This window comes from Drosophila novamexicana, unplaced genomic scaffold (genome assembly GCF_003285875.2).
Source record: "Drosophila novamexicana strain 15010-1031.04,08,12 unplaced genomic scaffold, DnovRS2.1 tig00001395-arrow-arrow-pilon, whole genome shotgun sequence".
Classification (NCBI taxonomy): domain Eukaryota; kingdom Metazoa; phylum Arthropoda; class Insecta; order Diptera; family Drosophilidae; genus Drosophila; species Drosophila novamexicana.
In genome coordinates this window covers 640,537-653,779 of record NW_020824854.1, presented here as the reverse complement: position 1 = coordinate 653,779, position 13,243 = coordinate 640,537, and the positions used below count along the sequence as shown (strand labels likewise).

At 40.8% G+C, this 13,243-nt stretch overlaps 1 protein-coding gene across 12 annotated transcripts in view; it reads left to right on the top strand.

Annotated features, from left to right (window-relative positions):
- Positions 1-13,243, top strand: part of LOC115767430 (heterogeneous nuclear ribonucleoprotein L) — a 145,104-nt gene that overhangs the window by 110,510 nt on the left and 21,351 nt on the right. For 8 of the 12 annotated variants that reach the window (XM_030711712.1, XM_030711714.1, XM_030711709.1 and 5 more), the window contains one exon: positions 13,157-13,204. The exons of 2 other annotated variants lie outside the window; for them this stretch is intronic. In XM_030711712.1, coding sequence (XP_030567572.1) covers positions 13,157-13,204 — 48 coding nt within the window. Of the gene's footprint in view, positions 1-11,806; positions 12,742-13,156; positions 13,205-13,243 lie in introns of those variants that run through there. 2 more of the 12 variants (XM_030711718.1, XM_030711719.1) reach the window with 2 other exon arrangements.

The window sequence follows — 13,243 nt, the reverse complement described above, 5'->3', positions numbered from 1 at the left end:
CATTAACGTAACTATTCACGACTGAAAGATCTGTACTTACAGGGTATATCTACTACTACTACAAACGTTAAAATATACACATTGAATAGTTGAGCTAGAAAAAGTAATGAACCAGAAATCTAAATTACACTTGCTGTTTTCTTGGCTAGAAGAGCCACAGTTAAGTAAACACATCGACGCCCAACTCGCTCCCCTTCCCACATACACACACACACACCCTAATGATATACCCATGAGTGTTGGCGCCCCCGCCCCCTCTTTGGCCGCATGCCAGCGCTCAAGTGAAGCGTTACTCCTGCTGTTGCAGGATACGCACAGACAAAAAGCTGGCAGAAAACTTTGTTTGGCTTGTGCCAATATTCAAAAACTGATTTTCATATGTCTTTTAAGTTTATTTGCGCTCAAGCGTAACAGCCACGGCCCAACCCTAAAGCCCCACTGGAAAAAATCCCCAGCAGCCTGCTGTTAGGCTGCAGAGGCTCTCTTATCGTTTTCAGCACACGCATAAAAGTTGCTGCTGTCTGTTTCTTTAAACTTTTTTATTGGCAAGAATTTAATTCACCCTAAAAGACACACAGACTAACTCAGACACACTCATATGAAATAGATACTACGCAAAATTTAGCTGCTGCGCCTGTGCCAGAATGTTTATACCCTTGCAGAGTGTATTTTAATTCTGTCATGAAATGCGTAACAAGCCCATAGAGTATATATATTCTTGATCAGCATCAGCTGCCGAACCATGTCCGACTGTCTATGTCTATGCAAAGCAGTCGTTAATAAAATATTAACCGGCGGGATCGAGGAAATCTCATGAAAAACATACTTGTTCAATATTTAAACAAACTTGACATTGGATACTAAGTTTTGCTATGCACATTTTATAGAATCGATATATGAACATCATGCACAGCCACATCATATAGCTCCTATAGTATGAATAATTCGAAGAATTAGCTAAAACTGCAAGTCAAATGTCTCAAAAGAGCATTTCATCTTCGGTGTGCTGTGACTAAGCCTGCTTGCTTGATATCCCTCTTGTACTTTTTTTCTTCACTTTTTGAAAAGCGATTTTGAATGCAAATTTTATTGGCACAAGAGCCTGGCGATAGGCAGACTCCTCGCTGTGGGACTTGTCTCCTGCAGGAGCTTCTTTATGCGCTGTGCATGCAGATTAAAATCAATTCAATTTGCTGCAAGCCAAGTAAAAGTGGTAATCATTATGCTCAGCTCTTTGTTTTTGCTCTTTTCTCTCGCTTCACATATTCTCTCTTTGTACTTTACATAATGAGATTTTAAGCAAGTGCGTGGGGTAGCTTCTCCTCTCCAAAAGGGGGGGAGTACTTTGTCGGTGGAATACTTTGTGCTATTCGGAATGTTGTCCACAAATTTTCGCAGCAGCTTACAAATTCGCATACTTTTACATATGTTGGCAATTTTGCCTTTGAAAATGCCTTCAGATAGTCGAACCAAGGGGCACAGCTTATATCATGAAAGTAAATTTACAGGAATTTGTGATAGAAACTTTATTCTAAATATTTTATTTTATTTAAAACGAATTTAAGTTCTGACGTGCAATATGGCAAGTAATTTCATTTTAAGCAAACTAATGTCAGAGTAGGTACGAGTAATGAAGCGAGAAGCGAACAAGAAGCGAAGCGAGACACAAAGCAAGAAGCGAAGCGTAAAGTGGCAAACACCAACAACCACATCGTGTTTAGGCTTTCTTACGCGAACACTCAAAAGCTGTCTAAAAAGAAGCGAAGCGAGAAGCGATGTGCATAAACAAAGCACTGCAAACAGAGCCCCTTCTATAATTAAACATGAATAGAAATACAGTAAACTTAGAAATATGTTTACAATATAACCAAATGTAGCTACATTTTGTATAGAAAGAAGAGAGGGATAAGTGACAGCAAAAAGAGAAGGATAAGTGACAGCAGCCACTCGCTCGAATCTCTAATTGCTTTTACTTATCTGATTGTGTTTGTCAGTACTTATCCTTTGTTTCATTTTCTTCTCTTACTTTTAAGCTTCTTTCTGTATATCCTTTTAGGCTCCTCTCGCCTCTACCGTTTCTTTTTTACTTCTCTGATCGCTTCTTTTAGAGTTTTTTTTATCTCTTCTGTCAATGCCTTCATTCAAGTTTTTCTTTTAAACTCCTCCTCTTGTTTCTCTGTTAGCTTCTGTAAACTTATATGTTTTCATATTTGTCCAATATTTTTTGTCGGTCCTTCTCCCGTTAATTACTTTAATTTTCTTACAATGCTCTCGCATTATATTGGTCCGCCTTCTTTGTGCGTTCTTCATTAGCTCTTTTAACTTATTAAATGTTTCTCTGATCGCTTCTTTTCCACAATTATTCACATCATATTTCCCTTTGGTATTGATTGCTGCTTTCCTGGTTTGCCATTTACTCAAATTTGGTTTGCCCACTTATATGGCCGCAGCTAAAGTCAATTACATGCCCCAAAAATAGCGTGAAAATTGCAATCACTTTGCTTTTACCTTTTACCTAACCCCCGCGCGCGCACACACAACTCTCTGTTGCTGCAGCGTTGCGAGCAATCAACAAATTAAAAATAAGGAAAAATGTTGCATCATTTCAATAAAATGAAATATAGCAAATTTCCAACTGCGGCTTATCGACTTTTGTTTCCCGCTGGCAGCCATTGAATGCTCCAGAGATTTCAGTTTAGTTGGCAATGCCAACATTTATTAAAATCGCTGACACATATGCCAGTCGGGGAAGTGGTGGGAAGTGGGCTGAGCTGTTGGTCTGCTGCCTCTGACAAGGCGTGGCTGCTGCAACTGACACACAAATATTTCATAAACATTGCGACGACAAGAACGACGCAATTAAATATGAAAACGCAGCACAGGCTTTTTCCATACCCTAACTTTGGGTGCTAAAAGCAAGTCAGCAGGAGGGAGGCTCTACTGTTAGGCCACAAGGCAGTCTTATATGCTAGATCAGATTCTGGTTTTGCCAATAGTTCAGTTATAATTATGTTAAAATCATTCAATTATAATCGAGGCTCACGGCAGTAAGAAATTTATCTATGAAACTATTTAATTCCATATGACATATGCAAATTTCAAAAAGTACGAAGTGTATTTAGTTTTCGGCAACCTGAAGCGGTTAGCCTTACCTTCTCGTTTCTCATTTAATAGCCCACAGGCGTAGCGCAGCAATAAATTTCCACCAGCCCACAAAACATTGGACCCCTGACAGACTGTGGGCCACCTTATGCACTTGGCCCTAAAGCAGCCGGAAGTTGGGCACATGCTGCAGCAGCTTGTGATAACGAGAAACATCATGTTTATCAAGCAGCAACAGCTCTTGACTTGTGTTTGTTCGTTTGCGGGTGAAACTCAAATAAATGCGTCACTTTTGATATGCTGCCTCTGGCCTGAGTGGCAACGGCTAATTAAAATCTCAAAAGAGCTGCGAACAGCACGCGGCATGGCGTATACGTAATTAGTCAGTTGCTGTCTCTTACTTTAAACACATGATACATCGCCTTTATTCTTTTATTTACAGACATAAATCACGCATACGCCGCGTTATTCGCGCCACATTCATTGATTTATGTGCGCCCAGATATTTGTGCTGCAATTTTTAAGTAACTTTTATTATGACAAACGTGGCTTTTGCCTACGTGGCATGTGTTCAGGGCACCAGCTTTTATTTCTTTTTGTTTTTTCGCCTTGCCCAACCTTGTGTCTTGGCTGAAGCTGCGTTTTTGGCCACATTCGCCGTACATTTGATAAATGGCCCGCTATAAAATCGCCACTTAATGGAGCCTGGACTGCGATAAAAGCCTAGCAGAGATTTCTAGAGATAGACAGCAGACAGTCGTCGATAAATTGATATAAAACAAGGAAACTAAATGAATAATTATGTTGAATAACATTTGCTCCAAAATCTTGATATGTACACATATTTGTAGGATTATCTTTATGGATCCAAACAAAGAAAGTTTGAAGAATTGATGGAAAAGTTTGTGCAGATCAAATTTATTGAAAATATCATTATTTTAATATTACATTTCATTTCATGGACTTTACATACAACTGTTGATACTTTTATAATATTATTACCTTTCTTTTAGTATTTTTTTAACATATTAAAAATTGAAGATCACGTTTATTGGTTTCTCCTTCTACTCAACCGGTTAGTTTTTTCATGATGTCCACTGTTGTTGCGGTTCGTTTCCTTAATTTTGATGATTTCCTCTTATGCTGCTTTCCAGACCGGATTTTTGCTTCGTTTTTTACTGGCTTTTTGGAGTGTATTGTTCTTGGCCTATGCTCCATAACAGATATATCTTCATCTGTCCTATAATCATAACGGTAGCATTTTAGGTCATCATTTTCAATTAGGCAGAGATAGCTTGCACGTCCATCATATCCATCTACTCCCTCGTTTCCTCCTCCACCAGATCCCCCAGCACCTCCTACACCTTCTCCTCCGCCACCTCCTCCATCATCACCTCCTTCTCCTCCTCCACCACCTCCTGCTCCTCCACCACCTCCTGCTCCTCCACCACCTCCTGCTCCTCCACCACCTCCTTCTCCTCCACCACCTCCTGCTCCTCCACCACCTCCTGCTCCTCCACCACCTCCTGCTCCTCCACCACCTCCCCCATCGCCTCCACCACCTCCCCCATCTCCTCCACCACCTCCCCCATCTCCTCCGCCACCTCCTGCTCCACCACCACCATCACCCCCGGGACCCCCACCAGGTGCACCTCCTGGTTTGCCTGCAGGTGCACCGCCGGGTTTGCCTGCAGGTGCACCGCCGGGTTTGCCTGCAGGTACACCGCCTCCGGGTAAACCTCCTGGTTCGCCTTCGGGTGCTCCTCCTGGCTTGCCTCCAGGTGCACCGCCTGCGGGTGCATCTCCTGGTTTGCCTACAGGTGTGCCACCTGCGGGTGCATCTCCTGGTTTGCCTACAGGTGTGCCACCTGCGGGTGCACCTCCTGGTTCGCCTGCGGGTGCACCTCCTGGTTCGCCTGCGGGTGCACCTCCTGGTTCGTTTACGGGTGAACCTCCTGGTTCGCCTGCGGGTGCATCTCCTGGTTTGCCTGCCGGTGCACCGCCTGCGGGCGCACCTCCTGGTTCGCCTGAGGGTGCACCTCCTGGTTTGCCTGCAGGTACATCTCCTGGTTTGCCTGCCGGTGCACCTCCTGGTTTGTCTGCGGGTGCACCTCCTGGTTTGCCTGCCGGTGCACCTCCTGGTTTGTCTGCGGGTGCACCTCCTGGTTTGCCAGCCGGTGCACCTCCTGGTTTGCCTGCAGGTGCACCGCCTGCGGGTGCACTTCCCGGAGCTCCTTCGGGTGCACTTCCTGGAGCTCCTTCGGGTGCACTTCCTGGAGCGCCTTCGGGTGCATCCCCAGGACCTCCGCCGGGATTGTCGACTCCATCTGGAGTGTTAACGTCACACCAAATTACTGCGTTCCAAAGCATTTCTCGGATGGACATGCCATCCAGCAGCCCCTTCACTATCACCGCACTGATATCGATAGCCAGTTGGGTGTTGAGAGGTTTTCCTTCATTAAACTGTTCCACTTGCGCAAGAATTATTTTTGTGGCAGCAAGAGCAGCCGTTTGCAAAAGGTCATCTTTATCGGCTCGCACCACGCAATGCTCCATCGCTTTCCTATGCTTGGCGGCAACAAAATATGTTGTGCCGCCCCAGAAAAAAACTAGGAGCAGCAACAGACGCTACACGCAAAAGTTGGGATGTAAGTTTCAGTGCGACGGTGCATACAAACCGTAAAACAATTTACCATTCTTTGCGGTGACTCTTTTAAAATACTTCTTAGATTATCAGATTATCGTGATCTTCCTGCTAAAACTGTGTTCGAGTATAGAATGAAATCAAAAAAGGTCGTTCATAGCGGCCCAAAGCCAATTTTTCAAGCCTATTTAGCTGCAATTTTATATGGTTTCTATGGTATATGATATGGTATAACAAATTAGAAATCCCGTATCATATAATAGAAGCTGTTCCCGATATTAGGTATACAACATTTGCTAGTCTTGACTTATTGCACTGTTGCTGCGGGCTAAGAGATTTCTCTTTAATTTTTCATGATTTCCTTTTCATAGGGTATTTTGTGTGTTCGCTTACCTCAGATCGCAACGTTTTGCTGCTGAACAAACTAAATATAATTCACTGACATTGACCTTACTGCCACATCGCAATGTGTAAAGGCAAATTGTTTTGCTGGCGCCCCCTGGCGGCGTGGAAAACTAAAATAAATAAATGAAAATGCAATTAATGAAAAACAGTTTTGTTGGTCTCTGTGTTGTTCGGATCGCATCGAATCGAATTGTATTGGAATTGTTTCTGGCCTGTTCTACATCATAAATATAATCTTTAGCAGTGAAAAAGCAATTTTCAATTTCGAAATGCTCGCGGTCGTAGCCCGTGTTTATAAATTGAATATATGATTCGCTGTTGTTGATCGTTTTTGCTATAATTTTCTATACCCTATAGCCAAGTGGCGCTGACCTCAGGCAACTCAGCGACTACAGCAGCTAGAGTAAGGATTTTGATAGGCAGACTTTGTTCATCATAAGCAGATGAAATTTAATAAGAATATAAGGTGCTGCCTTATAAAACAAAGTAATTTTTTATATTAATAGACGGCTACGTGGTGTCTGCTAGTCGTATTTGCACGCATTTCTTCACGCATTTCAATGAAATTGTTCACACAAATAAAATTGGCAAATTATGCAAGGGGCTACGTACTTCTGCTCGTCTGTTCGCCCGTTTGTTTATTTGTCCATTTGTTTACTTGCGGCAAAGCAAATATGCAGACACTTAAATCGCAATGATGTATGCTAAGTTTTTCTATATATACTCAAGTATACATAATATAGATATACATATATGTAGCTAGACATATTTGTATTTGTTGACGACATTTGAAATGCAGCTCTTGGCAATATTTTCAAGCATTTTCACATGTCACCAAAATATTTATGCATTTTCCCTTGCTGTTTTTGCAATTAATGTATTAATTTCAACTGACAGCAAGTTGATTGCTAAATATTTATGCACACATTTATATACGCAACTGATTCGATAAAATATTTAAATCTATTTTGTGAGATTTCTACAGACTCGACTGTGGGGTGGGATTTGAGTGATGGTTACATAAATAGCTGTGAGAATTTTAAAATAAGTTATCGTAACATACTTGATTTTTAAAAAGAAAGTCAATCAAATCTGGTCATCATTTTGAAGATTACTCAAATTTATGCAATCAAGTGAAATTTATTTAAACCTATTTTAGTTTAAAAGGGAATTACTAAAAAAAAAATTAAATATAAGAATACGTTTGCCTCAGCAGGACTTGCTCTCCCCGTTGGTGCATATACTTTTAATTTGTTTCCATTTTCAATTAGAACTGCGGCCGTTTTTCCTTTTCCTTGACAACGTTCGCCTCAAGCTGAGATTACGTAAGAGATTTATACGGGTTGCTGTTCAGCAACAATTTCCTGCCAGAGATTTTCACTTTTTTTCCGGTGATATGTGACAGTTATGAAGGGGGGGAGGTGCTTGTGGCGTTGGATGAGAGGGGAGCAGCCTAGCCAAAGGCCAGTTCAGGCTTAAGCTCGGCACAGCAAAAAGTGTGTGAAAGTTGGCAAGAGTTTGTCATGCAATTAGAGCAACATGCGACCAAAAGTGGATGACGACCAACGACGACGACAGCTCTGGGAAACTCGCGATTGCTAAAATGCGTTTTCTGCAACTTGAAAATCAAGTTTTCCCGTCTGGCTGCTGCTGCTGCTGCGAATAAAAGCAACAATCAGCCAGGCAAAAGTGGTTTTCGCCAATTGAACATGTTTTTAGATCTTGTTGTTGTTATTGCTGCAAACGAAATCGAAATCAATTTTGGTATGTGCGCTGCCATAGAGCCATTGAACCACGCTCATCAAAGCCAATGTCCACAACCCAAAACCCGAAACCCCTTAAGCCACCCCCAGTCCCCCCACTCATACATACACAAAGCCATCGTCTTATGTAAGCAGCATAGCAGCGAGGGGCGCTTTATGACTTTTATTTGTTTATTTTCTCAGCAGCTCATATCGAAATATGCGTAAGAGTTGCCATAGAGAGGGGGGGAAAAAAAAAAACATTGTTGCAGCGAAAGTTGCCCTAGCCACACACAGAGGGAGAAAAAGAGAGAAGGAGAGCGAGGATATGCCTCTGTGGCCATCGTCATGATGCTGATAGTCAGCTCTTGGCCATAAATGTCGCTGGTTGCCATAAAAAACGTAGCAAATGCCAATCGCACATTGTCTTGGCCAACACTGCACAAGTGGTCGAAAAGGAAGTGAAGTAAATGCCAAAAACAGTGTTGGATAAAATTCAAAGATTTTCAAGCTGAGCAAATGGGCAAATAACATTTTATATGAAACTTGGTAAGCGCTTAAGTTTTGAAAGATGAAGAAAAAAACGCTTAGAAAAGTTCACACAATTTTCCTAAATATTTAAGAATCGAGAGCTTAAACTAAATTACGTAAATGCTAGAAAGACTCGGACAATTTTATTATAAAAATGAAAACCACTGAAAAGGTGAAGAAAAGAAGCTCGATCTACGCTTTGGGAACATTTATAGATAAAACTTATTCTAAAATTAAATTTTTTTAATTAATTTATGGAAAGAAGCTTGATTAAAAAGATGGTAGCTGCTAGATATACTTTATGGAAGCATATTTAGATAAAACGAATTTTGAAATTTCACGTATTTTAATTCATTTAAAGAAAAGAAGCTTTTCAAGTGAAGAACAACTTCTGGGTCTACTTTGTAGGGACATTTGTAGACAAAACGAAAACTAAACATCACATTTATTTATGCACGAGCACCCCTTCAGGTAGTCTAGTACACTCAGGGTATTGTTTATCTGCTGATTTCTCAACCTTGACCATTGTTAGACCGAGAAATATATATAATTGAAATAGACAAAGGCATTTTTGAAATACCAGACGCACAAATTACAGTAGAAGAAAATAAATTTAAACTAATTAAATTTAAGCACTGCGTCTAGAATGTTGAGGCTGTGTTATGTCTCAGTTTGTGGGATGTCTGTGTGCGTGTGTGTGTGTGTGCACCATAAATATGCCAAAATAACAATAGTCCATTCCTGTTGTCGTACCGCGCCCCCTGTACAACCAACACCCTGCTCTATACTGACAGGCAAATCTAATAAGCATAATGAATGAAGCAGCCGAGAGGCAACCAGCTGAGTTTCTGTTTTCGCTCAACGTGTTGAACTTGTGCTGTCACCTGTAAAGGCAATGACAACACAGACCCCCCAAGCCCCCTACCAACCTTCCCCCAACCCCCACACCCGCTTTGCTAGTCAATGAGTGTGGCCATGTGGCAAATACATATCTTGAAATTCACACCGCACTTTTGTCTGCTGCGAAATACTTTGCCTGTGTGTCTATTTAATTAATTTCTATATTAGATACACTTCATTAAAAATGTTTCAGATATGTTTTTGACCATTGTTATATATTTCTTCTATTGTTGCATTTCGTTTCCTTTTGTTTATTTTCATGTTAGCTCGGGGAATACGTTGATTGAGCGGCACAAATGTGTGACACCAAAAGAAAAACAACTTGTATCTTGTGTATCTATAAGATACATGCATGCCACTCGCTGTTGAGGCTCAATGCCTGCTTAATGGCTTGTAAGTGATCTATGGGCTTGGTTTTCGAGGGGGCGGTGGGGGAACAGCGTTAACCAAACGGATTACATAATTCATCATCAAATTCCCCAAAACAAGTGACACTTGCACCGTTGGCCTCCTTGAAAAAGGCTTCAGCTCGTCGCCTCTTGTCAGCTAGAGCTGCCCCTCCTCTGCTCCTTCCCCGTGCTATGCCAGCAATTAACGCACTTTGAGCTACATAAACTGGGTCAAGTATGTGGCTGCCAACAGGAGGCGCTGCGGTGGGCTGACTGAAGTTTTTGAAGTGCTTGGCACTTCGTAGTCGTCTAATGAAATGCATTTCAGTTCTCATTAGGCGGGCCATTTTGTGATTTAAACATGAAAGGTACAACACTTGGCGAAGGCTTTGTGTGTATATAAGAAGGTACAGTTATGCTAAAATCTGGCTAGACCATTAATGGGTCGCAAATGTAACGCATTGATAGCGTAAATTCTAATATGCTAAGGAGACTTTGACAGACTTTTTCATTTCCAACAAGTTTGTCAACGCTTTTCTGTTTATAGATTTTTTATTTTCATTTTCCTAAAACCCTTCTCCATAAATCTATTCGAATTTGAATTCCCACATTCATAAATTGTTCAATGTAAATCAAGTCGGCAGCCGTGCTTTAATCCTTGACTCTTACCCAGACCTAAGTACACAATCCCTTAATCTCAGTATATGTTTTTTATGCGTGATGGCAACACTTACACACACATATAAACTGCGAGTCATCATAGAACCTGCTGGCAATACTGGCACACGCAAAGTGAAAACAATTTTCTTGCATAAAGTAAAATAACCTGCTGTTAAAGTGCTTTTCTTTTGTGTTCTGTAACAGCATTATGCACACCTTTGACCTCTACGAACTCCTAGATGTGCACCCTTCTGCTCTTGCTATATTTATACCTTTGCCTAAACCCAGTCTGTGATAATTTTATTTTACAATTAAAAAGGCATTTTTTCAGTTTTATGTTTTATTTTGTTTATAGAACTTGTAATGCGCTGGCACTTAATGCAATTTTGATGTTTTTGCGTCACCTGCTGTTGATTTTCAACAAAAAGAAAAATTAAAATAAAACTTTGCATTTGCAATTGTGGTTAAAGTTTCCTGCGTTGCTTTTCTTGCTGTTCGTTTTTTATGCCTTTGGCCATTGCAAATTTTCCTGCAGCATTTTACAAATGCGTTGGCTGCCATCTCTTTCCCTGCCTGACTCTCTCTCACTCTCTCGCTCTCTAGCATTTTTGGCGCTTGCCACAATGCCCACGTTCCACACTCACACTCATACGCACATGTCGAGTCATTCTCTCTGTGCACTGTTCCATGCCATGGACCTTTAAAAGGGGCGGCAACACCCATCTGTTGGGCATGGTTAAAGCTTTTTGGCAGCAGCAACAACCTTCTGCAACTTTGCTTTGTCATGTGCAATATTTCTTTCTTGACTGCCAACCGCTCTGGCAAAGTGTCTTTTTGTTTAAGGAACTCGATCCCGAACTCGCAACTCGACGTGAGCCATAGAAAACTATTAAAATGGGCAAAAGCATTTAAGCAAAAAGCATTCAAAATTAGTTCCAAAGGAAGTTGGCTGCACAAAAAAAAAGGAAGAGGTTTCTTTTTGATGTGCATATTATGCTTCATAGTTCCTAAATTTACGCAAAAGGGCATTTTCAAAGTTTCAAGTAAAAACATCTAAATTGTCGGTGAGAACATCTGCCCTGTGCTCAAAAGATCTTCATTAAGTAGACAGAAATATATTTAGAAAGATTTTTGTAAAATATTTATTTCTGGTAAAGAAACAATAAGAATTATCTAATGTAATTAAATTTATAAATAAAAAACTTTCCTTTGAAGTAATGTTGAACGATCTAAAATCAGTACACCGATATATTTCAGTGTGTATCTGGTGTAAAATTCAAAACTTGTCAAAAACTATCATAAAAATATAAATTCGTTGGCTTTCTGAACTATTTTTCTCATTAAAAACAAATACCAGCATGGTAACACTGTTTTCATATAAAATCATGGAGCAGTATAACCGTTAGAAGCTTACCTTGACAGTACTTTTAATATACCAACATTAATTAAGAGCACACGACCTTCGATTATCGATAAGCCAAAAGGAAAATAAATAAATATCATCTGTACCCGATAATGCGATAACAATAGCAGGCCTTGCCACATTTTTGGTACATCGAGAAATGGACGAGAAAACTGAATCATAATTTCCTGAATGGTAACCGAGCAGGCTGTGAAAATTTTGGAAACCTATAGAACATAGCCAGTGTCAATTCATTCGTCAGTGGGACGGCTTACTGAATAGAGTTCCTTCAAGTCATCTCGGCAATACAAAAATAAAAATAAATTAAATAACAAAAGAAACAAACATATAATAAGTAAAATTAAATCTAAGAAATTTTCTATCAACTTATCTACTGTCTGTCTCTCGTGCTTCTGTGTACATGTGCGCGCGTGTTGCTCGGTTTCTCCCGCTAATCGCAAATCTTTCAATTTGGCAATCGACAAGTGAATAATTTTCCGCAAGAGTGTGTGTGTGTGTTTAAAAAGCAAAGAAAACTGCGCGTGTGTGTGTGTGTGAGCGCGCGTGCTGAAGAGCTGCTGTCTGGTTGGCAATTGTAACCTTTAACCATTTATTGTTACGTAATGGATAACTTGAAGGCAAATACAACGGGCGCGTATTTGTGGCATCCGCCGCAGCAGCAGCAGCCGCAGTCGCCATTGATGCAACAATCTTCGGTGCCGCCGCCGCCGCAACAGCCGCCGCCGCCGTTGCTAAGCGGCCTGCCACAGCCCGTCCGGCGATTTGCCAGTAACAAGAACAATTATAATTATATGCAAAGTCAGGCCCAAGCGGCTGCTGGCCTCATGATGGGCGCCAGTAATCCGGGCGGTCAGTTAATGGGTCTCGGTTCGCCCAATCCCAATGGCTATCGCAAGCGCCAACCAATGAACACGGCCTATAGCCCGGGCGGCTTTCAACATAATGGTAAGGGAGTTGCCATCTTTCTTAGTAATTTTTCATATGCGAAAGTTTGTAAACGATGCTGCAGAAAGAGTAAATTAAAAGCTGTTGAAAAAATGTCAAACACACAATAGTTGTCACACTGGGCACTTGCAGTGTTGACAACTGCAAAACGTGCGCGTGTGCAGTGCTGTAAAGCATTTTTATATTTTACTTTAAATTTAAAATTCCCTCTCTGTGCGCCCAATTTACAACATTTGTCGCTAAACACATTGAATAGCTATTCAAATTGAATTCTTGTACTTACTACTCTCACTGTTTGAATGGTGTCTTCCTTTACTATATATATATATAAACGATATCTTATCAATTTTCAAACTCTTGAGCAAAATGACTAAACGATATTTTCTTTCTTTCCACTTTTCTTTTCTCATTGCAGGTAAGTCGCTGTTTTCTATTCCCGAAAATGTTGTTGTGCTTGAGAGCCGTAAGTACATTTCAAAACTAAACCACAATTTTATAACAT